We start from the raw sequence: 27,000 nt of genomic DNA on the forward strand, positions 1-27,000 counted from the left end.
ATGAAATAAATTTTAAAAGCCCAGTCAGCCACAGCTTGCAAGCAAGTTCTGTCCCCCATGTTCTTAGCTTCTGTATGCATTTGGGAAGGACTCCAAAAATTCAAAATCACGAAAATTCCATTTTAAAGTGGAAGTTTTTAGACTTTGTGCCTTTTGGCTGTTGTGGGTTTTCCGGGCTGTATTGCCGTGGTCTTGGCATTGTAGTTCCTGACGTTTCACCAGCAGCTGTGGCTGGCATCTTCAGAGGTGTAGCACCAAAAGACAGAAGTCTCTCAGTCTCTTTGTGCCTTTTGTTTTTTTTTAAAAAGGAGAGGACACGCAAGACAGGCACCCTGTCTGCTGAAGGCGTGGCAGAAATGAAAGGGAAGCAAAAAAATCAAGAGATATCATGGCGCGGTTCAGGGTGTACCACACCCACAAATGTATGGCTGCTGTTTTTAAAAAGCCAACCCCCATGCCTGCTCCTGGCCCACTTCCACCCGCTCTTGTACTGCAGCTGCTCTGACTTTGCACCTTCCGCTCCCAAGATGAGGATTCTGACTGTGCAGCTTCCCCTCGTTTCACACATTCTCACTTAAAGCAAAAGGTGTCATCCCAGCTCCGCCTCGCACCTTTCTTGCCTGGATCCATATGAGCCAAGCGCTTCCTAGGCCCCTACCTCGTCTTGCAGTCTTCCCAGGTTATACTGCATTTTCTCCACTTCTGCATTCCTGTCTTTGGCTTGCTTCTGCGAGTCCGTTATCTCCTTGCGAGACTTCTCCTTGTACTCCTCCAACTGGGCCTGCAGCTCAGACAGGGCTCTGTGGGACTCTTCGGTCATCTGATCCAGCTGGAGGGAGAAGTGAGGAACTTGGGATCAAGACAGCACAAAAACAAGGATCGTATTCTGGTTTTATGTCCTACCTCTCTTTCATCCCACCTAAAGAAAGGTGACAGCTCTCCAATTACTGGGGTCCGGCAACAGTACAGTTTGGTGTAGTGGTTAACAGCGGCAGGACTCTAATCTGGAGAGCCAGGTTTGATTCCCCACTCCTCCGCGTGAAACCTTGGGTCAATCACAGCTCTCTCAGAGCTCTCTCAGCCCCACCCTTCTCACAGGGTGATTATCGTAAGGATAATAATAACACACTTTGTAAACTGCTCTGAGTTGGCATTAAGTTGTCCTGAAGGGTGGTATATAAATCAAATGTTATTATTAACAACACAGGCAGGATCTCTCCAATCACAGAGATATTGTCACAGATATCACTAGAAATGTAGGGGAAAGCATTGCTAGATTTGACCAAGATCACAGAAGATGTCATTGCACACAGAAACTGGGTTAACGTGGCCCCATAGCGAAATGTGCCACGAAGGGAGTCTGCAGGCCTAGAATAGAACATCGCTTGGGCCGAAAGGACTATTGTCGATAAAGGAAAGAACATCCTCGGAGAGGGGCATCAAACAAAGGAGTAACACAGTTGTATGGCCTTGTGTAGATTAGTAGAGCTGTCTAACCCTTATCAATAGACCCTGTGTGTTGAGTCCCAGGAGAAGACAGCGTCTGAGAATGACAGGAATATTCAACTTCACAGATTCAAGGATGGGTGAACTAGTTTAAAGGCCAAAAGATATTTATATGTATGATCCAGAGGAGTTAGCCGTGTTAGTCTGTAGTAGCAAAATCAAAAAGAGTCCAGTAGCACCTTTAAGACTAACCAATTTTATTGTAGCATAAGCTTTCGAGAATCACGTTCTCTTCGTCAGATGCATGGAGGGCAGAAAGAAACTGGTCAAATATAGAGGAGGAGAGGGGAAGGGATGGGGGGAGGAGGAGAGGGGGGATGTAAACAACTCCTTTGATATGGAGATGCAGGCAGCTCCTTTTGGTGTGGGGATCAGTTTGCTTGTGTAAAGGTTCAAAGGAGTTTGCCGTGTTAGTCTGTAGTAGCAAAATCAAAAAGAGTCCAGCAGCACTTCCAAGACCAACCAATTCCACTGCAGCACAAGCCTTCGATAACCACAGCCCTCCCCGCCAGATGCATCTGACAAAGAGAACTGTGGTCCTCGAAAGCCCACGCCAGGTGCCACTGGACTCCCCCTGACCCCGCCTCTGTAAAGGAAATCAGTTACCTGTGATAATGAGATAACCATTCACAGTCCCTATTCAGTCCCAGCTTGACGGAGTCAAATTTGCATATGAATTCCAATTCAGCAGCTTCCCGCTGGATTTTGTTTTTGAAAGGTTTCTGTTGGACTACAGCGACCTTTAAGTCTTTGATGGAATGTCCTGGTAGATTGAAGTGTTCTCCCACTGGTTTCTGGACGTTGCCATTTCTAATGTCAGATTTGTGTCCATTTATTCTTTTGCGTAGAGGTTGGCTGGTTTGTCCAATGTATGAGAAGCTTGTAATCACTAATTGTACATAGACTTCGTTAAGTTAAAAATGTAGCAAGAGTGAACTAACCATTTTTATATACTTCATGAAGGCATTAATATAGATATAGAAGATAACCTTGTCTGGTGCTTGAAGTTACAACACTGAACTGATCGGGAGCTTCTTCCTAGAAGGAGCTCCTTGCCTGTGACCGGCTTATCTTTGGGGTAAGATCAGGGCTCATTTTGAGGGGGAACATGCAGGAACGCAGTTCTGGTAGTTCCCCCAAGAGATCACGTCAGGTGGCCCAACCCACCTGACTCTCGGCCATTTTGGGACCATTTTGCCCAGATCGGGCCTCTGGTGGGTGGTGGATCACTCTCCCTGCTCAGCAGCGGCCCGATCCTGACCATTTTGGGCCCCTTTTTGGCCATTTTCAGCCCCTTTTTGCCATGTTGGGCCCAATTTCGGCCCTGAATGGCCACGACTGGGCCCAAAACAGCCAGGATAGGTGATGTCAGGGTGTGTGGCATATGCAAATCAGTTATGCAAATGACACATTTCCGGTGATGTCAAGGGCCGTGTCATATGCTAATGAGTTATGCTAATGAGTTCCTCCAGCTCTTTTTCTACGAAATGACCCCTGGGCAAGATACTTTCTTGGACTCATGTAATTACTCTCCTTTTTAACAATCTATGTAGTTATAATGGATGGCATGATTTTCTGTCGATTTAGCTAATATTAAGAATGCTAAATAATGCATGTTTTTAATAATAAAGGCTTAGAAGGGAAGCAAAGATTCTATAACTGTATTACTTCTGTGCAATACCCGCTAATGAACCCACAATGATACTGAGGAGTACCTCTTGCAAGGAGTTAAACGATACATGAACGCTAACTAGATGTTTATGGCTTCTTAAGTGCCCGTCTATATCTGAATCAGGCCTGGCCAGAGTTGTCCAGAACAATACGACTGTGATCTTTCATTTGTGAACTCTCCAGCGTACAGCTACTTTGTCACTGGGAAGGCAGAATGCTTGGTAAGACGCGCCTTTTGGTTTGATCCCACAGGACAACTGTTGGTTCTTACAAATTAGGGAATCATGGCATACCAAATAAAGGGAACGAGATGGACAGTTAATTTATTTCCCCCATTTATCCCCACATGGGGATCCAAAGCAGCTTAGATCATTCTCCGTTCCTCCATTTTATCCTCATAACAATCCTGCGAGGTAGGTTAGGCTGAGAACGCATGACTGGCTCAAAGCCACCCAGCAATTTTCCAGGACAGAATGAGGATTCGAACCTGGGACTTTAAGTTCCTAGTTAGATACTCTAACCATTACTAGCTGCCCCTCGGCACGAGGAGATAGCAATTTGCACATAACTATGACCTCCAGTGGTGGCTATCTGGTGCATTTCTATCCAGAAAGCTCAGAGCGGCATACATGGTTCTCCCCGCCACATTTTAGCCTCACAACCCCTCCATGAAGTAAATCATACTGAGAGACAGCGATTGGGCCAACATCTCCCAGCAAACTTCATGGCGGAGTGCAATCGGAACCCAAACCTTGCCCCACGGCACCGTGACCCTAAACATTCTCCCGCCCACAACAGCAATTCATGCGCCAAGTTCTCTCTCCCACACATGCTAAGATGCTGGGTCTGCATTCTTGTGGGAGTACAGACTTCACACTTCCTCATCTTTCAAGATTATAACAACATTCAGCAGCACAGAAGCACTCTCTTTTTATCGTTTGAGAGAGAGAAGCTGTGAACTTCGGTCTCGAGGGTGCACGCTGCAGAACAATTTCTTCTCAATACATTTTAATTATTCCTTCCTATTCCAGTCAGGCGAGTGGGAAAAGGAGAGAGATGTAGATGCGAGCGCAGCCATTTTGTTCTCGGCAAGATCGGTGACAATTATTGCCCCGGATTCTAGGAAGGAAGTGACTGAGGAGAGAAAGTCATCTCATAGGGTTTGTGGCAGAGGGGGAAAGTCCACTGCTGGCCTGTATTTGTTCAGAAAATAATAACAACAACAACATTTGATATATATACCACCCTTCAGGACAACTTAATGCCCACTCAGAGCGGTTTACAAAGTATGTCATTATTGTTGTCTCTCCAGAGACCAGCTAGAAGGGGCTCACAAGGTATGTACCAGTACAATAAAATCAAAGAAACAACTGCCATAAAATTATCAACATTAAAACAAGTCGTACAAACAACATTAAGCACCCTTTAAAAAAAACTGAGTTGTCAGATACAGCAGACCATAAAGACAGCTTTAAAAAAAGACGAAACACCTCAATTACAAGCTTGGGCAAAAAGAAATATTTTGTCTCAGCAACTAAAGGACAACAAGGTAGGCGCCAGGCGGGCCTCAAAAAGGAGGGCATTGCAAAGGTGAGGTGCCACCATAGAAAAAGCACCATGTTTGGTTGCCAGTCACAAGACAGGGAAACAGAGAACAGAGCTTGCGAATTGGATCTCAACCGGCAGGCTAAACAGCCCCGGAGGTGTTAGTATGAAAGTACCCCAACTCCATGACACTTAAATGCTTTCAAAGGCAAGAGTCAGCATCTGGATTGAGCTTCAGTTTATTAGCTCAAATCCATCCTGTTATGTTCTGCATGCACCTGTTCAAGACTTGCACAGGCCCACCTGAATCAGCTGTCGGGGAGAAGCACAGCTGGGTGTCATCTGTGCCCCTTTGAACGGCAAGTGGGGAAATGGGGTCCCAAATGCCCTTCTGGATAACATACCTGATTTAATGCAAGGATCTCATCAGATCTGGGAAGCTAAGCAGGGTCGGTACTTGAATGGGGGACCACCAAGGAAGACTCTGCAGAGGAAGGCACAGGCAAGCCACCTCTGCTTCTCACTTGCCTTGAAAGCCCCTTGCTGGGGGTTGCCATGAGTCCGTCACAACTTGACGGCACAAACACACGCAATGCAAGGGTGCAGCAGTCATAGGATCCAAACCAGTCCTGAGTTCTAATCTGCCATTCAGCAGTGAAGCTCACCAAATCATCCTAGACCCACTGCCATCTCTCAGCCTGGCCTACCTCACAGGGACATTGCAAGGATAAAATGAAGCAGAACCACATGCATGTCTCCAAAAAATTCTTGGAAGGAAAGGAGCCTACTGAGTGTGGGGAGGGCGGAATATAAATTAAATAAATAAATAACATAAATAAATAAGGATAGAAGTGTGATGATAAAAACTCCCTGCAAGCAGAAAACTAGCTCTGAGCCTGCTGGTGTGGGAAGGGTAGAATATAAATCAAATAAATAAATTAAATAAATAAATAAGGATAAAAGTGTGATAATTAAAAACTCCATGCAAGCAGAAAACTAGTATGCCAGCATTCTTCCGACTTGCTAGCTTTCTATAAGCAGGGATGTTTTTGCATAAAAGAAGTGTTCTTTATACTGAACTCTGAAGTGGTACAAACCAGACACCCATTCACCACCTCATACATCATTCAGGATTCTACACTATGCTAGGGTTATCATAAAAAGGATCATTGTTAGGATAACCAAGTTTTATCAATCCATCCATTTTCACCCCACCCTTCTCTCCAAGGAACAGCATATACAGTTTTCCACCACAACAACCCTGTGAGATAGGTTAGGCTGACAGAAAAAAGTGATTGGCCCAAGGGTCAGCTAGCAGGTTTCATAGTTGAGTGAGGATTTGAACTGGGGGTCTTCCAAGCCCTAACCCAAAATTATCACACTGTCAGAGTGCAAGATATACAAAAGACTGTATAAGATACTGTGTGTGAAGAAAAATACTAGAGTCCAGTAGCACCTTTAAGACTAACCGACTTTACTGTAGCATAAGCTTTCAAGAACCACCGCTCTCTTTGTCAGATGCATAGGAACGCTGACTCTTGAAAGCTGATGAAGAGAGCTGTGGTTCTTGAAAGCTTATGCTACATTAAAGTTAGTCTTAAAAGTGCTACTGGACTCTTTACTATTTTGCTAATACAGACTAACACGGCTAACTCCTCCGGATCTGAGGGTGAAGAGCTTTTGATGTTCTGAAATTTGCTAAATATACTAAGCATTACCGTTTCTTTCTTTCTTTACAGCCAGGAAGAAGAAATCAAACTTTTCCTGCAAATGGATTATCCAGGACGGCCTCCAGAGATCTTTGTATGGCCAGCCCTGCAATACCGTCCGTCCTTTTCACCCGGGACAGATGCAGGCAGAAGCAGCACCTCCCGTGCCCCTCACAGCTGCTCCACACTGCCTGCTAGTCCCCACCGCAGGTGCAGCTGCGAACCTGCAGCCACGTTAACCCCCACTGAACGCATGTGCCAGCTCTCTAAGCTCCTGGGGCAAATGTTAGCTGGTAGCTGCTGGACACCATGTAATGTTCTTGCCATGTCCTTAACGCAGGCTCTAAGCTGGGTAACTCAATCTGTTTCCCCCCACCCCTGCATTCTGCTGCAGAGCATGGGGTTTTGCGCACTGAGTCCCAGAGGGCCTTTTGACAAAGCTCGTGCTGCTCTTGATGACCTGGCTGAACTAAAAATTCCAGCCACGGGCACATGGAGCACCATGGAAGGATGCAGTATCGGGGATAGATTCCGGCACCTTTAATGCCAGAATCTATCCTCGATAGATTCCGGGGCAATTTTGCCCTGTGGGAAAACTCTCTTCTGTGAGGTCCGTTGATATGAATGGGAGACACGGAAACTGTACTTTAAGTAAATAGTTAAGATGCTTTGGTAAAGGGATAGGAACTGTGACTATACCACTGTGTATAGTACGTACTGTCTCTTTCCATAAATATGGCCCTATGTGATTTCTGCATCGCTTAATGCGTTTTGTTAATGCTTATGCTTCGTTTCAGCTCTCCGTCAAATTTCTGCAATCCTAATCCTATTACGTTGTTTACAGGAGGTCTTATCCTGATTTTTGTATTGATTTACACTGTTATAACCCGCCTCGGATCTCAGCGAGAAAGTTGGACTATCAACACCGTAAACAAAACAAACGCCTAGCGTGGAGCCTGCAGTTCAGGGAGCCTCGCAGCTTCCCTATTTCTCCAGTGGAGGCTGTTTCAAGGTGGAAAACTCCTGCCGATTACTAACTCCCCTGAGGAACAGCCGTCCTGAATTCCTGGAAAACACGGGGCAGGCGCCACACTGGGGAACAGGGCTCAGAAGAGCCACACGCGGCTTATCAAAGACCCACAACATGTGGCTCCCAAGCGAGTAGCACTGCCTTATGGTGAACTGTAAATTGTAACCTCCCTGGGTAACCACAGGTCTTTTCATCCCGCCAACAAGGCCTGTTTGTCACCCATCCTGGCTTTCTCTCAGCAGCCGGCCCTCCCAGACCGGCCCTCCCAGTTGCTCCCAGCCTCCCCCTCCGAACACAGAGGAGAACAGGCCCGTATCCAGACCCTCGAGGAGGCCCCAAGCTCCTGGGCTGCCGCGTCCCCCGACTCACCTCCCTCGTCAGCTTCCCGAGGCTCTTGTCCAGCAGCCGCTTCTCCTCCTCCAGCTCGCTCTTGGCCTTCTTCAGCTGTTCCTTTTGCTTGGTCTCCTCCTGGTAAGAGGCGGTCAGATCCTGGTGCTCTCGGGAGAGCCGGTTCAGGCTCCTGTGAGCCTCCTCCAAGCGGCTCTCCAGGGACCTCTTGGCCAGCAGCAGCTCTTGCTCCTGGTCCGTGGCGTCTCCCAAGGACTCCTCCATCTGCCTGCGCTCGGCCTAGAAGGGGAAGGAAAGGAACTTGCGGTGGGCATCCTGCCCCTCCAACGGGCTAAACAAGGTCGGTTCTCTGGCCAAGCCACCCATGTGACCCACTGGCTTGGGAGGGCATGAGAAGGAGGGCACCACTAGGGCTTGGCTCACAGCTGACCCCCTGCAGCTGGGCCTACAGGAGGTGAGTTTGCCTTTTTTGCCACCGCATCACACTGACTGCTCATATTGAGTTTAAGAGTGGACTGTAAACAAAATGTGAGCAGTCGGTGTGATGCAGTGGCAAAAAAGGCAAACTCAGTCTTGGGTTGTATCAAAGGGGCCATTGCATTGAAATCGCAGGAGGTCATAGCCCCTCTCTATACTGCCTTGGTCAGCCCACACCTGGAGTATTGTGTGCAGTTCTGGAGGCCTCACTTCAAAAAGGATGTGGACAAAATCGAGAAGGTGCAGAGGAGAGCGAAAAGAATGATCAGGGGTCTGGAGACTGAGCCTTATGAGGAAAGGCTGAGGGCCTTGGGAATGTTTAGTTTGGAGAAGAGGAGGTTGAGGGGGGACATGATTGCTCTCTTTAAATATTTGAAAGGCTGTCATTTGGAGGAGCGCAAGGAGCTGTTCCAGTTGGCAGCAGAGGGTAGGACCCGAAGCAACGGGCTTAAATTACATGCAGAAAGGTGCCGCCTGTATATTAGGAAAAACCTTTTCACAATCAGAGTAGTTCAACGGTGGAATCAGCTGCCTAGGGAGGTGGTGAGCTCCCCCTCACTGACAGTTTTCAAGAACAGGCTGGATGAATATTTGTCAGAGATGCTTTAGGCTCATCCTGCACTGGGCAGGGGGTTGGACTAGGAGGTCTGTATGGCCCCTTCCGACTCTGTGATCCTGTGAGGCGTTCTTCCTTTTCTGTCCTCCCACCTTCAAGTGACCTGACTTCCAAGGGGCGGCACAAGCAATCTTTCTAGCAACACCAGACTGCTCGGTAACTCAACTGACCGATTAAGTCGTTGCTTGAACTCCAGGATGTGTCTGTCATATGTGGGGCCTGCCCTTGAAGATTGCCTGGAAATGTCAAGTCGTCCAAAATACTGATGGCTCAGCTGCCATCTGGGATGAACGGGAGGGAGCGTCTCATATCTCGGCTCAGGGCGATTCACTGGTTATCTGGATCTTCCCGGGCACAATTCAAGGCGCCTGTCTTGACCTTTTAAAAGCTCTGAACGGTTTGGATCCAAGGAACCTGAAGGTACGTCCTTGCACCAGAGGAAAGCACCACTGAGCAGAATGGGTCCCAGGGACCCAGCCCAAAGGTTACAGAACTCTCTTGCATTGATTTATGCTCACTCCTGCCCCCTGCCAGAGCATAGACCCTGTCTGTTTGGGAGGCCTTTCTGCATTTGAATACGGAAGCACACATGCAGTGTACTGGGACGACATCAACCCGAAAGTACCTGGGCCTGCAGAAGTGTCCTGTTCGACTCTAAAGCTCGCTTTAAAACAATTTATTACTTATTATTTTCTATTTATTTGCTTCAAATATACCCTGCCTTTCTCTCCAGTGGGAACTCAAAGTGGGCTTGTATCGTTCCCTGTGAGGCAGGTTAGGCTGCGAGGGTGTGACTGGCCCGAGGTCACCCGTGCCAGAGAGAGGAATTGAACCCGGCTTGCCCAGATCCTTGCCTGCCACTCTAACCACTATGCAACACACTCTTTCCGAATTTCCTTGAGCCACCTTTGTTTTGTAGAAGGGAATATGTTCCACCATTCCTTACTGCCTTTCTTCCCAGAGGGCACCCACAGCTGCTCACATCCTCCTCTTAATTTTAACCTCACGACAACCCTGTAAGGTAGGTTAGACTGAAAGTGACTAGCCCAAGGCCACCCAGGCAACTTCCACAACAGAGTGGGGATTCAAACCCGGGTCCCTCCGATTCTAGCCTGACACTCTAACCACTATGCCACAGAGTGCTGCTCCGAGCTCAAGGCTGGTTTTTGGACTTCCCCTTCCTGGCTTTGAGGCCTCTCCTCTGGCCCCTCGTGGAGGTCTGGAAGCCAATTCCTTGCCCACCCCTCAGCATTCAAGGCCTTTAACTGGCCGTACCTCCAGTTTGGCCACCTTCTCCTTCAGCCTGGCTTCGGTGCTCTGCCAGTTGTCGGCAAAATGCCGGTACTCCTTCAGCTGCGTCTCCAGCCCCAGGATCTTCCGCCGGAGGTCGTCGTTCTCCTCCTGCGTCTCCCGCAAGGTGGACTCGACGGCCTTCTTCGTCTGCTCGGTTGTCTCCTTTTCCCCTTGCAGCGCAGCCTTTACCTGCCGGAAGAAGAGAAGGGCGAGGATTAAACTGCAAGCCCGGCTGTTCTGGCCGCCAAAGCTGCTGGTCTCCAAGGCTGGAGGGACAACACTGGTAAACATACAAGGGAGGTGGTCTCCCAAGAGGCCCAGGTGGTAGGCAGGGAACGTCTTGCTTGTTCGTTGGTCGTTGTGGATTGTTCGGTTGTTGTTTGGATTGTTCGGTTGTTGTGCTTGTTCGTTTAGAAAAATTACAGCAGGTGACACTTCTGCCACACAGGCCCTCATGGTTTGCTCCCTTTCCCCCGGCCTCATTGCTCCTTGCTGAACAGGTTGGAGAAAAGGCAAGCAAAATGGAATACAGGGCTGCCTATAACTGTTGGTCATCGAGCGGTCTGCATGTGGGATTACACAGAAGACACGACGATGAAAACCAGGTTGTGCTTACCTGTTAACTATTGTTCATCGAGTGGTTTTCTGCGCAGGTGCACATGGGAACTGTGCTGGCCTGTACATGCGCAGTTTTCATGTGCACTTGCGCAGAAGACCACTTGATGACCAACTCCATACCAAGAATAAGAACAGTTAGATACATGTGAATTGCAGAGTCGATAGGATCGCCTCTGTGAATTGTTTTTATTTTATTTTTTCCCTTTTCTGATGCAGGTCGGATCCTAGAGATCTGCTCGGCTAACTTTCTCTGGCACAAGAAGCCTTCCCCCAATATAAGAGATTCTGCTTAAGGAAATCAGCAGAACAGATTGTCGAGATCCAATCCCGTAAACTAGCTAGAGAAACATGCCTCGGTGGAAACAAACAAAAGCACCATCTCTGCTTGCACGAGGCCTCAGGTCCTGCGGCGGGGGCGGGGGAGAAAAACCATTTTTCAGCCTGAGACCCTGAACACCTTCTGCCAGACAGACCAGAGGATAACAAGGCCGAGGCACCAAGGGACAGCCTCTGCATAAAGAAGAAAGCCACGGAAGCAGATGGCAGCCCTCGCCTTTGGCTGTCTGGCGGCCACACGAGGCACAGTCTCACAGGCACCAACGACACTTTGTTGTGCCATCTTCGCAACCCTGAGCCAGAAATTGGAGACAACGTGCTATGCCGCTAGCCTCAGTCTTAACACACTGTAAAATATCTACTACGTTGCCTCAAGTGGAGCTAGAATTGCCAGCCTCCGGGTATGTGTGTGTGGAGATGTCTCAGAATTAGAACTGGTCTCCAGACTACAGAGACCAGTGCCCCTGGGGGAAATGGCTGCTTTGGAGGGTGGACTCTATAGTACTATGCCCCACGGAGGTCCCTCCTCTCCCCAAACTCCACCCTTCCCAGTCTCCTCCCCCAAAACTCCACGAATTTCCCAACCTGAAGGTGGTAACCCTGATCTGGGCCCTGAAGAAGCCTGCTCCCTCCGTCAAGAAGCTCAAGGTGGGAGTATGTGGAACCTTTGTCGCATTTTCAGGCTCACAGCTGAGCCTCCTGTGTCGTGGCGTGCTTAGTGCACATCAGAAGAGCCCAGCCGCATCAGACCAGCAGGCCGGTCTAGTCCAGCATCCGGCCTCCGACAGTGACCAACAACTGGGCACAGAGGCCGAGGCCTTCCTCCGTTGTGGCCTCCCGGCATCGGAATTGCTGCCTCTAGACGTGGAGCTTCCCACATGAAGCGGACTTGGGGACGCCCAGCTGCTCCCCCCCCCACAAATACTCGCCTTCGAGGCGTCTTCGTAGTCCTTCCGGAGCCTCTGCAGGTTCTCCTGGAACTGACGCTTCACCTCCTCCACCTCCTGGTCGTGACTGGCCACCTCCTCTTGCAGCGCCCCCTTCAGGGCGGCCAGCTCCCTCTCCCTTTGGCGGAGCAGCTCGTCCTGGGCCTGCTTCTCCGAAACCAGCTCCCGCAGCTGTTCGCGAGCCTCGTGGAGTTCCTGGTAAGGAGGAAGACAGGCGGGGAAGAGAAAGGATCAGCAATGTCCGCCGGAGATGTTGGACCGAATGTCCTCGATGGGGCAGCGGCCAAGGGAGGAGAACCAAAAGGGGTTCTCAGGAAGGTGAAGCTCTTCTTTGTCTTTATGAATGAGAAGAGCAAGATTTAGGTCTTAAAGATCAAGTCTTTAAGCTGCTAGTGGACACGATTCATGCTCTTCTACTACAGACCAACGTGGCTACCCACCTGCAACTATCTCCAGGGACGAGAATGTTATTCTCAAACAGCAACGCACAACTTATGCCACGACGGCATAAGCTATTTGCCATGAAGGGGGTAATATTCTTTACTTTACTTGGTATTTAGCCTGCCCTCCCCCACAAGCAGGCTCAGGATGGGGCACAACATTAATAAAATACATAGTTCTATAAATACAATTAAAATCATATCATAAAATCATAACTCAGATGTCCTATTGCACATTCCTGCCCTCAAATACAAAGAGGGAGACACCCGGACGGACGGGATGTCGTTGGATAGGAGAAGGCGACGGGAGGCTCAATGATGGTCCTAATACCAGCCTCAACCGTATGCCCGGCGGAACATCTCCATCTTGCAGGCCCACCGAAATGGTACCAGATCTTGGCAAGCCTGCCAAGATCTGGTATCCTTCAACTGCTATAAAAGCTGCAAAGAGTCAACAAAGAGCTACAGCATCTACTCCCCAATCTCTTGTGGAATTGTTGACTGAACAGCACAAATCCCACAAGAGCATGAATCGTGTCCACTAGCAGCTTAAAGACTTGATCTTTAAGACCTAAATCTTGCTCTTCTTATTCATAAAGACAAAGACAGCACAAAAAACGCACAGTGCCCGACTTATAAGAAAAAAAAAACTTCTGAGAGATCAGCAGGCATTCTGTGGTCAAGAGAGGAATCTGGGTCGGTTTGCCAGCTTAGTCAAGAGTCAACATCCTATCTAGGGGATTCAAGTCGTCAGCTGCAACGGGTCGGATCCTGTGGTTCTCATCCGCAGGATCCGACCCAGTATTTTCAGTTATTGCATGTTCTTTATTTTTAATTTTTTTTATTTTTCAGAATAAAGAGGGGTACACATAGCAATAGAAATTGCAACTGGAAAGACAAGATAGCAGAATATGCAGTGGTTGGCAAAACTGACGAGTTATATAAACAGAAGACCAATTAAGTAGGGCTTTTTTTCAGCTGGAACGCAGTGGAATGGAGTTCCGGCACCTCTTAAAAATGGTCACCTGGCCGGTGGCCCCGCCCCCTGATCTCCAGACAGAGGGGAGTTTAGATTGCCCTCCGTGCCGGCACGGAGGGCAATCTAAACTCCCCTCTGTCTGGAGATCAGGGGGGGCGGGGCCACTGGCCAGGTGACCATTTTCACTGAGGGCAATTTAAACTTTTAAAAACTCCCCCCTTGTTCCAGCTGACCCAAAGTGACATCATTGAGTTCCACCACCACCTCTTCCCAGAAATAAAGCCCTGCCAATAAGTGAATTTGAACAGAAATGGGGGAATTATTTTGCTTATAAAGAATAGAATAAATAAGATGTTGCAGCTTTATAAAAGAGGAATAAGATCACAAACTGGCTTACTGTATATAGCTTATAAGAAGTTACAGTCTGACAAGGGGAGAAACGTATGAATATATAATCAAATATATAATTGCTAAAATAGTTTGTAGATATGGAAACATTGATAAAGCCAGGGATAAGCAGAGAGGATTGCTATACTAATCAGTTACATAAAGAGATAAGATGAAATAGTGTAGTAATAATGGAATGAGGAGTTTTTCCTTTTTGATTATTAGTTTTTTCTTACTAAAGCTGATTCTGCACACGTTGGATAATGCACTTTCAATGCACTTTATCCATCGTTTGAGATGGATTTTTTGCTCCACACATGAAAAAATGCATTCCAAATGATCTATAAAGAGGATTGGAAGTGCATTATCCAACGTGTGCGGAATCACTCTAAGTATGGGGAAGGAGGTGGGAGGCGCTATGTATGCGTAGCATATAGTAATGGGACTTAACAGTTATTGCATGTTTCTTGAAGTGTACAAATGCACTTCAAACTGCTTGGGGGTTTGAGGCCCTCGGTTGCGGTCAACGTGAAATTGCAGCAGCCATGCAAGTAACTCCTTGGAAGCTATCACAGACTGCCTTCCAAGCAACGGCTCCTCCGCCTTCTGTGCCCTGACACCATCCTCCAACAGAAACCTTTTTGTGACCGTCTGCAGTCGGAACAGCTCCAACTCCTGGGTCTCCCCAGGTCCCCAAATTACCAGAATCAAAGCGACACCAATCCTTATCTCCCCCGTATACGTTGCCACCGGCCGTAGCGTTGCTTCCTTAACCCAGCGCACCTTTCGGAGCTTGTCAGCCTCACTGGTATCCCCAGCGCCGTTCCGGGCCTGATCCGCCTCCTGCCGCATTGCTGAGAAGCGCTCGCGCATCTCCTTCAGCTCCTCCTCAAACTCCTCGCGCTCCACCTTCACCTGCAGCAACCTGGGGAAGGGAACGACCCCCCCCCAAAAAACAAAAGTTAACTACACGATGCAAAAATGAAAGGGGGAGACGGCTGGAAGAGGGTGACCCTCTTGGATAAAAGATGCTCCATTTGTCCATAGACCTGACTGGGGCGGAACTTGATCATTCGCATCATGCCGAAGTGGAACGGCTCACCGTATTTGAGGAGGGCAAAATGCAGCTTGCAAGAGCTTTCTCTCCAGTCCAGGAGCTGCTGACCAGTTTGTAGGAATTGCCAGCCTGCACTGCCAGCTAGCACGCTGATGCTCCCGAAAAACGGTTAAGCGACTCAAGTGCCACCAAGAGCCGTTAGAAGAAGCCCAGCGGGAGAAGGGGCCACGTCTGGATCTCAGCCCACTCGGGAGGGCTCTCTCTTTCCACGACCAGCCGTGTCCACCTGCAAGCTCTCTCAAGGGGGCTCAGACCCGGTTGGGGTCCTCAGGCTGAAAAACGTGCCCACTCTAGCCCTGCACGAGTATCACTATCTCCTGCGGGCAAAGACCCTTCTGTTTTGTTTAATGCTCTCTCCTTCCTGTGAGCATGGTGGTGTTTTTCAAGTTGGTTTTTAACGTGTTTGGTCGTTCGCCCCCTTCCAGACCCTAATTTGGGTGGGAAGGCAGCATTAAAACATTTAAATAAATGAAGCCAAAATTAATTCTTCATGTTAAGCAGAAGCCTGTTTGCACCGTGACCTGATTTGTGCAACCTTTGACAGGAGGGAATCACAAGATGCTTTAGGCTGATCCGGATACTTCAGGCTGATCCAGCACTGGGCAGGGGGTTGGACTAGATGGTCTGTATGGCCCCTTCCAACTCTACGATTCTATGATTCTATGACCTGCGGTACAGGATTGGGGCCTCCAGACCAATCATCCGATACATACGATACCATCTGCCAAGGGTGGGGCCCCTACACTGCACAATTAAGTACCACCCCTGTTCTGGAAAGGGGGAGGGGATATGACCGAGAATGATTTCCATTGGTCAGCTGGTTGTCCATCAGGGACCCGACAGGGTCTGTGCTCTTCTCCTCTGAATGAACGTACTTCTGATTTCTTTTGGAATCTTGGCGTATATACAGATTGTGTGTATTCTGAGCCAAATATCTATCTATCTATCTATCTATCTATCTATCTATCTATCTATCTATCTATCTATCTATCTATCTATCTATCTATCTATCTATCTATCTATCTATCTATCTATCTATCTATCTATCTATCTAATCTATCTAATCTATCTATCTATCTATCTATCTATCGCCGCGGAAAGCCGCAGGGGGGGGGGTCTCCCTCATATTTCACCTCCCTGCCAACTCTGCAGGCAGGCCTTTAAGGGGCTGTGGAGCTGGCTGAGAGGCGCAGCACGGCTCCACAGCCACTTCCTTGGCAGCAGGAAAGCTGCACGGGGGGCGGGGGGCCTCCGCCGCACTGCACCTCCTCCTGGCTCCACGGCCCCTCAGACGCCTGCCTCCACTGACTTACATCATACACAGAGCCTTGAGCATGAAGGTGGGGTATCCATGCAGTCCCTGCCAGCTACGCAGACTGCAGCAGGGAGTTGGTGACAGCCACTGCACCTTGCACAGGTGAACAGTGGTGATCGTAGGGGCTGCCTTAACTAAGAGCCACATGCCCATGTTGTTTTGAGTGCTGATCTCAGCGGGGAAAAGGGGGCGAGGAGGGGAGGAAAAGAAGGAGGGCGAATGCTTACTCTTGCTTGGTGCTCCGTAAGTCCTCCTTGTTCCTCTGAAACATCTCCTTCCAATGGGTCGCCTCCTCGTTGCTTTCTTCCAGCTCCCTCTGAAGGTTTCTCACCACGGAGTTGATCTTCTGCCTCTCGGCTTCCAGGCTGGCCTGATCCTACACAAAAACAACATTCAACCCATGATTTGGGGTGTGTGGGGTGGAGAATATCTGGTGACCAGGACGCACACGTCAGAGTTAGGTAGTCAGAGGTCAGACGGCAAACTTTCACGTAGATAAGAACTGAGGTAAGGCCAGGCGACTCAGTCTCTAATGTGCATATGCGGAAAAGACACTAAAAGGAAGGTTTTGTGATGTTCATAAAAAATTTAAATGAAAAATGTTTTGTGATTATGAAATATGCAGTGTACGTTAATTCGATTATCTAGCTACCAAGTACTTACTATGAACTGCACTCTGTACATGGAAATAGGTCAAAATGGGTAGTCTGTCTGTAGCGGTAGAAAAGAGCAAGAGTCCAGTAGCTACTGGACCTAAAAGACTAACAAGATTTGTGGTAGGGTAGGAGCTTTCAGCTCACTGAAGAAGTGAGCTGTGACTCACGGAAGCTCATACCCCACCACAAATCTTGTTAGTCTTATAGGTGCTACTGGACTCTGTACACGCTCTCTGAAATTGTCCTGTGTTTTATTCATGTGTTTATTTAGCTTTGGAGATGATGTACTAATTATTATTTTATATTTTGTTTTAATTGGTAGATTCTCCCTGACAAAGCTGTATGCAAAACGCGTAGAGATATGCCATTGTTAAAGATTCTTCCCTTTGCACTGATTGTTCTTTTATCCTTCGTTTTGCCTTGGTGCAGACCCCCCCTTCTTCTTCATTGTCAAAGGTCCCGACACCTCCCAAAACATGAAGGAGGTGCAGCAAAATCCCCTTCCAAACCCCCTTGAACAAACCCACCAGTTCACAAGTAACGGGAGTTCACGAGCAGCCCCCACAAGGGAAAGCACAAACGCCCAGCCCAACTGTGGAAAGCAGAAAGGATTTTGTTCCCTGCCTCTGCCACCCGGTCCACATCTAGCATATTTATTGATTTCCTTCATTTATACTCTACCTTTCTCCCCAATGGGAACCTACTGCCGCTCTCTCCTCTGTTTCATTCTCGCAACAACCACCCTGTGAGGTGGGCTAAGCGGAGAGGGTGCGGCTGGCCCAAGGTCAACCTGCCAGCTTTCACGGCTGTGGGGGCACTCCAGCCTGGCTCTCCCAGATCCTAACTTGACCACCATGCCCCACTGGGGTGTCATTTGACATATCCTGTCCCTGGGCTCAACCGAGGCTTTGTTCTTGTGCAGGTCTCTCCAGCTGAGAACTGCTCCCCACCCCATATACCTATCTAGCACATTCGTAACACACACTTCCCTGTTAGGAGCTCAGGGCTGCATGCCTGGTTTTGGTGTAGTGGTTAAGAGCGGCAGGACTCTAATCTGGAGAACCGGGTTTGATTCCCCACTTCTTCGCTTGAAGCCAGCTGGGTGACTTCGGGTCAGTCACAGCTCTCTCAGAGCTCTCTCAGCCCCACCCACCTCACAGGGTGATCGTCGTGAGGATAGTAACAACACACTTTGTAAAATGTCCCAAGTGGGTGTTAAGCAGTTCTGAAGGGCAGTGTATAAATTGAACGTTATTATTCCTTCATCTGTTCATCCTCACAACAGTCCTGTGAGGAAGGCTAGGCTGAGAGAGACTGTGACTGGCCCAGGGTGGATTTATTTAGGACATTTCTAGGCTACCTCTGCAGAATACCTGAGCATCCAACTGTGTTATCCTACCCAGAGTTACTCCAGTTTGAGCAGACTGAAAGGAGTGGGCTTAGACTCGATTAACTCTGTATAAGACTGCATTGCCATTTTAGCAGAGAGAAAGCAAACATCTGCCAGACTGGGCAGCACTCCGAGTTCCCTTTCACCTGGACCTTTAGTCCTGCAACCCAGTTTGGAGCTAAACAGCAGGCCCCAACTGCAGCAACAAGAACCCTGCACCTGAGCCATACAGACAGCAGGAGACAGCTCCGCTAGGCTTCAGCTAACAATAACAAACTGTTACTGGCCCCGCTCTGGTTATATGGTCATGTGAGTTTATGTTTTATTAAATATTTAAATATATTATATACACTTATATTTCAAGTGCTGTTTTAGTGCCTTGAAGTTTTAACGGACCTTATTGGGAAGGAAAGGCAGCACAGAAGTTTTTTGAACAAACAAAGAGAACCATTCTCCTTGACATCCTAGCTTTCTGCTTGCAGGGAACGCCGAAGAGGGCAGTTCTACTGCAGGAGCCTGAAGAGGGACAGCTCAGACAAAGCCCGAACCTCCACCCCCTTCCCGCCAGCTTGAGAATAGCGTCCTGGTTTCGTCAAGGAGCCACACTGGGCAGGCCGGACTCGAACCCGCCCCTCCCACCTGCGACACGTCCTCCATGTTGCGCCGGAGCAGCTCCACGTCTTGCTGGCACTGCTGCCGGACCCGGTCCAGCTCTTTGTCGTGGTTGGACACCTCCTCCTTCAAGGCCCCTTTCAGGGCCGTCAGCTCCCGCTCCCGCTGGCGCAGCTGCTCCTCCTGCTTCTGCTTGGCTCTCATCACCTCCTCCAGCTCCTCTCGGGTCTCCAGCAGCTCCTGGGGGAAAGCGAGGAGAACAAAACGCAGCAGCGAGATCTTTCCGGTGCCCTTAACCGACATAACAAACCTCGCAGCCAGGGCGTCACCAGTGAGGTGCCTGTACTGGCCGAGAGCTAGAGGGTTGTGGGATAACAGGAGCAGCTAAATTCTGCAAAGCGTACAATCTTCCTCCAATGCGAGAAGCCCTCCCCAATTGCAAGGGGCAGCTTTTTGCACTGGTGGGGGGGGGGGGGCAGCAGAGGAACCGCTAACTGTGGATTCAATTGCAAAAGCTTGCACAGCGGGATTGGAGTCCGGTGGCATCTTAGAGACCGACAAGATTTTCAGAGGCAGAGCTCTGTCCGAAGAAGGGAACGCTGACTCTCTCGCAAGCTTACACTCTGAAAATCTTGTCCGTCTCCAAGGTGCCACTGGACTCCGATGCTGCTGTTCTACTGCAGACCCACACGGCTACCCACCTACAAGCTTTGCACCTTCACCTGAGAAGCCATTCGCTTATTTATTCGCACGGCCATTCAGATTCCACTTCATTGGCTATGCGTGGGCTCACCAAACGGCTCCCAATATGACAGCAAAACCTGAATTCCAGCAGCGTACTCTCCACTGCAAACAGCTCTCAGTACGGTCATAGATCCAGAGGAGTTAGTCTGTAGTAGCAAAATGGTAAAGAGTCCAGAAGCACCTTGAAGACTTACCAACTTTATTGGAGCATAAGCTTTTGAGAACCACAGCTCTCTTCATCAGACGCAGCATCTAACGAAGAGAGCTGTGGTTCTCAAAAGCTTATGCTACAATAACATTGGTTAGTCTTCAAGGTGCTACTGGACTCCGCTATTTTGCAGCTCTCAGTATCGCTCCAGAGTGCTACAGGACTCAAGAGGATTCCCCTACCCTCAGCAGAGCTTCTCGACTGGGAGTGTCCCCCGAGAGTTCCCGGAAGCGATCGAGCTCCTCCTGCATCTCCATCAGCTGCTCCTCCATGTCGGCCAGCTTCGCTTCCGTCTGGTCCTTGACTGTCTTCGCCTCCTTCAGCCTGCGGAATGAAAAAGCAAGCATTTTATCTTCTGAACTGCACACAGAACGAAGCCTGGTCTCGTGGAAAAACAGGCCTCCGTGCTAATACATTTCTACACTGCACTTTTGGAAAAGCAGTTCCTGGGGGGGGGGGGAATGGTGATGTTCCCAAATAAAACCCTACAATAAAACAATTATCGAGGCCAAGGAGAGGAACATTGCAGAATAGTAAAGAGTCCAGTAGCACCTTTAAGACTAACCAGCCTTAGTGTAGCATAAGCTTTTGAGAACCACAGCTCTCTTTGTCAGATGCATCGATGCATGTGTTAAGTGATGGAAGCCCCAGAGGTCCGCATGTTGCATATGGGCAGGGGCACACCAAATGTGGTGCCTTGTGATTTATTTATTTTTGGTTGTTGTGGATCTGAAGATGCCAGCCACAGCTGCTGGCGAAACGTCAGGAACTACAATGCCAAGACCACAGCTATACAGCCCGAAAAATCCACAACAACCATCGTTCTCCAGCTGTGAAAGCCTTCGACAATACATTATTTATTTTTGTTTATGAAAACAAAATTGATGCATCTGACAAAGAGAGCTGTGGTTCTCGAAAGCTGACATACATCTGACGAAGAGAGCTGTGGTTCTCAAAAGCTTATGCTAAATAAAGTCGGTTAGCCTTAAAGGTGCTACTGGACTCTTTGCTATTTTGCAACTACAGACTAACATGGCTAACTCCCCTGGATCTATGAATATTGTAGACGCTCTCATAGGTGTGGAGTACCACACAAAAGCTACTTGACCTGATCCACCCGTGTTAAGTGATGGAAGCCCCAGAGGTCCACATGTTGCATATGGGCAGGGGCACACCAAATGTGGTGCTTTGTGGTTTATTTATTTTAGTTTATTACAAAAAAAAAAGACAGTTCCATGGGGTACAATCTAAAACACACACACAGTTCAGCCAGCCAATGAAATAAAAAGGCTCTCAACAAACTGCTTTTTCACATCAGACCTCAACGGCCCTCTGAATCAATACACCGTCAAGCATGCACCAGAAAAACGATCAATGAGGGGTCACAGAGACTCCTCCCTCCAAGGCACAGACTTCCGCATTTTTGCCGCTGCTAAAGAGAAGACCCTTGTCTGCATAGTTCAGGACGGGCCAGAGAGCTTCTGAGCACAACCACAGTATCTGGGTAAGGTTGTGCGAGAGAAGAAGGCCCCAGAAATGATGCCCAACACTTAGCGAGAAGATAGCTCGAGCGAACGGTGCTAGTCAGGCCAGCCTCTATGGTGGAGAGAGGAAGAAAGGGGGCAAAAGCTGGGGCAGCGGGGTGGATGTGGCCCACAAGACACCAGTTGGCTGCATCCTGTTTCTACAGTGCTCATAGTCTGCAGTGGCTGTTCTCCGGCTCTGCCTTTCTCGTTCGCATAACAGCTTGAGAGGTAGCTCACGGCTGAGAAAATGGCATATTGACAAGCCCACACGGCAGGCCTGTGGCAGAGATGCACTTTGGTGTCTCGAACCCAGGATCAATACTCTGGAGTTGCAGATAGTGTAATGCAAGGCTCAGGGCAGCAATTTTGCCCACGAGCCAGTTTGGTGTAGTGGTTAAGAGCGGCCGGACTCTAATCTGGAGAGCCGGGTTTGATTCCCCACTCCTCCGCTTGAAGCCAGCTGGGTCACCTTGGGTCCATCACAGCTTCTCAGAGCTCTCTCAGCCCCACCCACCTCACAGGGTGTTTGTTGTTGTGGGGATAATAATGACATACTTTGTAAGCCGCTCTGAGTGGGTGTTAAGTCATCCTGAAGGGCGGTATATAAATCGAATGTTGTTATTATATATTATAATTGCGCCATATATTTTGGGCTGGTCAGGCAGCAAGCTTGTATCTCCCCGCACACACCAGTGGCTGTTTTGTATCCATTGGAGACCTTATGCCCAATACGGGAGAAACCCAGAGGATGGGGAAAGCAACTTACTCCTGTAAGCCGCTCTGCAGTTCCTGGGTCTTCTTCTCAAAGGCCTCTCGAAGCCGACGGCATTCCTCTTCCGACTCCTCCAGGCGGATCTCCAGGTTGCGCGGGGCGCCGTTACGGCGGCTGTCTCGTGACAGTTCCAATCTCTGACGGAGCTGCGCAGATAATATTTTTAAAACACAAATGAAGGGGGGGGGGGGGGGCGGAAATTAAGATTCTCGTCAGGCACAGAGCCAAAAGGCATCAATCAGCGAGTTTTACTGGCATTCTGGGACTACCCAGTACAACAACAACAATAATAACAACAACAACATTCGATTTATATACCACCCTTCAGGACAACTTAATGCCCACTCAGAGCGGTTTACAAAGTATGTTATTATTATCCCCACAACAATCACCCTGTGAGGTGGGAGGGCTGAGAGAGCTCTGAGAGAGCTGTGACTAGCCCAAGGTCACCCAGCTGGCTTCAAGTGGAGGAGTGGGGAATCAAACCAGGTTCTCCAGAACACAGTCCTGCGCTCTTAACCACTTCACCAAACTGGCTCTCAACAGAGTCTGTTGCTCTAAATACCCTCCTACTGGATAGATCTATGGTTTGTTTCAGCACTATTTTTTGTTTTTGTATTGGATCTCTGCTTATTTTTACTATCCTGTCCTATGGTTTTATTTATTGAATGTTGCATAAAATAATTATTATTATGTAATAATAAATAATAAAAATTATTTCTTTATTACGGGCAGGGGTCATTCCGTAGGAAAAGAACTGGAGGAACTCATTAGCATAACTCATTAGCATATGCCATGCCCCTTGACATCACCAGAAGTGTGTCATTAGCATAACTGATTTCCATATGGCACACACCCCTGACATCACCTATCCTAGATGTTTTGGACCCAATCCTGGCCATTCAGGGCTGAAATTGGGCCCAAAATGGGGAAAAGGGGCTGAAAATGGCCGAAAAGGGGCCTAAAATGGTCAGGATTGGGCCACTGCTGGGTGGGAGAGTGATCCACCACCTGTCAGAGGCCCGATCCAGACCGTTTTGGCCCCATTCCAGGCCGAAACGGGCCCCAAATGGCCGAGAGTCAGGTGGGCGGGGCCACCTGACATGTGACCTCTTTGGGGAACTGCTGGAACAGCGTTCCTGCGCGTTCCCCCTCGAAATGAGCCCTGATTACGGGTAATAATAAAGAATACCCAGGAACCTCTGTTTAAACATTGATGGGAATGATACTACTGTAAGGATATTACAGTGAGGATGGGAATTTGATAGGGTAAAGATGGTAAGGGCCAAGGAAAGGAAAACAGCCATGCAGGTAAACGTATGGCCAACTCCACTTACCCAAGGAACAAGCTGGCTAATAAAAGATAAAAAGAGGAAGAAGAAAGCTGAAGTTCTCTGGGAGAGGAGAGCTGCTCTGAGCTGCTGTTATCTCACTGGTCAAAAGAGGACCAAGAAAGATGACCAAGCTGATTTGACCACCAATTCTTTGGCTCAGGTTCTAGGCTGTTCTGAGGTTGCTCCCATGCAGGAACAAGGACAGGGGGAAAAACCCCAGAAAGAGCGTGGAATGGTCCAGAAGGATATTATTGGTGTGGGCCCTCTCCCACAAATCTGCTCGACTAAGGGGGGAAATCTCTTCTGGCACAAGGCACTTTCCTTGGGCCGGAGAAAGACGTCCCGTTTAGCTGAACAGCCCTTCACAGAATCCAATCCTGAGAGCCAGTTTGGTGTAGTGGTTAGGAGCGGCAGGACTCTAATCTGGAGAGCCAGGTTTGATTCCCCCCTCCTCCGCTTCAAGTCAGCTGGGTGACCTTGGGTCCGTCACAGCTCTCTCAGAGCTCTCTCAGCCCCACCCACCTCACAGGGTGATTGTCGTGGGGATAATAATAACACACTTTGTAAACCGCTCTGAGTGGGTGTTAAGTTGTCCTGAAGGTGGAACAGAAATCAAATATTATTATTATTATTATTCCTGCAGCCACTTTTTTTTTTAAAGTACGTAAATTTTGTTGGTTTGTAAAGCACTTTTTCCCGTGCAACAACAAAACCTATTAGGAAAGCCACCCCAACCCAAAATCTACATTTCAGACAGCACAAGGAAAGCTCCCTCCCACAGTCTGACTATTCTAGGAGTTTTTATCAATCAACAGCTAAATGGAACCTCCATATGCAGAGATAGTCTACCTCTAAATATTAGGGCTGGAAAACACAGTCTGAACTTCAAGGAGGCATTCAAAGAGACAGCCAATGCAGTGTTGCGGTTAGGGTGTGGGACTAGAACTGGGAAGACGTGGGTTCAAATCTCCACTCCGGCATAAAGCTCATAGGCTGAGCTTCGGCCCGTCGCTTTCGGTCGGGCTGTCCTTTCAGGGATGTCGCGCGGACAAAACAGAGGGAGAAGCACATTTTCCACCCTCAGCTCCCCGGGAAAAGGGCAGGATAAAAATGGAAACAAGGCGGATTTGGCCAGCCTTTGTAGGAAACGGGACGCTTGCCTCGGCGGGCCTTTGGTCTGATCCATCAGGGCCCCGTCAAAGGCAATTTACATTTCATGGCATGATAACTGCGGCTGCTACATCCAAACCCTCACACAAAACAGCTGTCAGCCAGAGGCCCTCTGTGTAGCCAATGTTCCACCCAGAGAGCCAGCTGATGCTGTTGTGTATGAATATTTAAGACTTTAGGACAGTGTTTGCGTAGTTGCCTTCCCCGGAGTTATCACCTTTGTATGTTGAGTGTTTTTGATACATGCTCGAAAAGATTGATGCCTGTTACTTTATAATGTATAATGATTATGCACTGTAACATTTGAATATTGAATTGATATGAACTGTGACAAACCATATTAATTAGCACTTGAGCACCGTAATATACCCGTCATAGTGTATTTTTCTCCCGTGGGAGTTTTTCTCCTTTGCTACGTTACTTTCTGTATCGGGAGAGCCATTCTTTGCCAGAATGCTGTTACAGCTGGCAACGTCATGCACGGAGGACCAACATGGTCTTCGGCAGCGGCACAGGATGCCTGCCACAAACTTAGTGCCACATCCAGTACAAGTTGCTGGACCCCGTTCGCCAAGCTCCGCAGCATGCACAGGAGGCGCTTGGCATCTGCCAGGCAGAGGCTCCCACCTCACCTTGGTCTCCTCGTCCAGTTTGCGCTGCAGCTCTCCGAACTTCCGCTGCAGCTCGCTCAGCTCGGCTGGGGAGGATCTCGAATCTGCCGAAGGAACAGCCTTCCCCAAAGGAAGCAAGGAGAGAAAAAGCGCATCAGAAAGGGGGATGTAAGATGCGATCAGGAATTCCAGAAGGCAGAAAACTCCCGCTGCCTCGAATGCCATCAAGGAAGATGTTTGAGAAAGAGGAGCAGGAGAAAAAGATTTGTTCTGGGCTCCACGTAATCTGGCATGCCTGCAGGCAGGATTGGAAAGGGGCTGCAGACGAGGCCTTCTGTGTCCAAGACAAAGAGGAAGAGGCATACAGGCCACGAAGAGCTGTGCAACTTTATTTATTGCCTGCATTTGAGGCTGCTCAATGTAGAGTAAACCAGCGAGTTCAGTACGGTTGGCAGATCTCAGACTCTCGTTACCCAACAGCGTTTAACTAGAGATGCAGTTGAGACTTCAAGCATTCAAAGCCTCAACTTGGCCCGTTTGGCTGAGCTTGGCCCATCCCAACTGGGAACGGCTCTCTGGGATCTCGGGCAGAGAAAGGTCTTTCCCAGCTCCCCGAAAGCTCTTAACGGGAGCGGGTCCGTAGCCCACTGGCTTTGCGGCCACTAGATCCCGGGTTCGTTCCTGGATGCTCCCCTTAAACAACCTTCTGCACCAGAACAGAAGACCTTCTCCATCCAAGATTCTGGAGGATGCTCTTTACTCAGAGAGACAGTACAGAGCTACACAACCCAATGAAGCAATTTGGGGTGTGGCAGCTTCATACACGAAAACTGAAACGGAGATCATTCTCTCTTTGCTGGCTTTTCTTGGTGCGGGAGGGAGAAGGCGGGAGAAGAGCTCTCCTCTGTCTGTTAGCTCAGAAATGAAGTTTGGGTCAGCAACAGAGGCCCCACAACATCCACTCTCCTAACAGTTCTCACTGGCCCCAAGCAGCAGGCCCCTCTTGGGCCAACTGGGACAGAGAAACCTACCACCTCCGCTTTGAGAAAGAGAGGAAGGGCGGGGGAGGTATAGATCGGCGCTTGCTGAAAAATGCTTTTTAGGAACTGCTGGAGTCTGCAATATTTACAGGGAGAAACTGAGCCAAGGAGGAGCGATATTGTAATGGGGGTGGGAGAAAAGGGGGCAGGTTGATTTCACACTGAAGGCAAAGGGCTCCAGGACTTTGATAGGGGTCCCTTCTGACCCTCCGAGCAATCGAGATGCCGTTTTCACGATATGGCTGGCAAAAAGGAGCCGAGGGGCATGGAAGTGCCAACGGGTGGCACGAAAGAGAGTATCGCCTTTTCACCTTTCCGGGATCTTGTGCAAAAGAGGAAATGGGGAGGGGAAGCAAAATAGAATCATAGGGTTGGAAGGGACCTGCAGGGTCATCTAGTCCAACCCCCTGCACAATGCTGGAAATTCACAACTACCTCCCTCCCGCAACACCCCCAGCGACCCTTGCTCCATGACCAGAAGATGGCAAAACACTGCCAGGATCCCTGGCCAAACCGGCCTGGGGGAAATTGCTTCCTGACCCCAAAGTGGCAATCAGCATTACCCCTGGGTATGCAAGAAGGGGCCACGCGGTCTAAGCACTG

General features: G+C 49.0%; 1 protein-coding gene across 3 annotated transcripts in view; it reads right to left on the reverse strand.

Moving 5' to 3' along the window:
- The window catches only part of CGN (cingulin), an 82,717-nt gene that overhangs the window by 27,480 nt on the left and 28,237 nt on the right, over positions 1-27,000 (reverse strand). For all 3 annotated transcript variants that reach the window (XM_054997773.1, XM_054997763.1, XM_054997782.1), the window contains 10 exons: positions 25,379-25,477; positions 22,237-22,388; positions 20,127-20,268; positions 19,020-19,232; positions 16,562-16,710; positions 14,686-14,827; positions 12,079-12,291; positions 10,178-10,384; positions 7,831-8,088; positions 659-829 (listed from right to left, as the gene is read on the reverse strand). In XM_054997773.1, coding sequence (XP_054853748.1) covers positions 659-829; positions 7,831-8,088; positions 10,178-10,384; positions 12,079-12,291; positions 14,686-14,827; positions 16,562-16,710; positions 19,020-19,232; positions 20,127-20,268; positions 22,237-22,388; positions 25,379-25,477 — 1,746 coding nt within the window. The remainder of the gene's footprint in view (positions 1-658; positions 830-7,830; positions 8,089-10,177; positions 10,385-12,078; positions 12,292-14,685; positions 14,828-16,561; positions 16,711-19,019; positions 19,233-20,126; positions 20,269-22,236; positions 22,389-25,378; positions 25,478-27,000) is intronic.

This window comes from Eublepharis macularius, chromosome 1 (genome assembly GCF_028583425.1).
Source record: "Eublepharis macularius isolate TG4126 chromosome 1, MPM_Emac_v1.0, whole genome shotgun sequence".
In the NCBI taxonomy this organism is placed as follows: domain Eukaryota; kingdom Metazoa; phylum Chordata; class Lepidosauria; order Squamata; family Eublepharidae; genus Eublepharis; species Eublepharis macularius.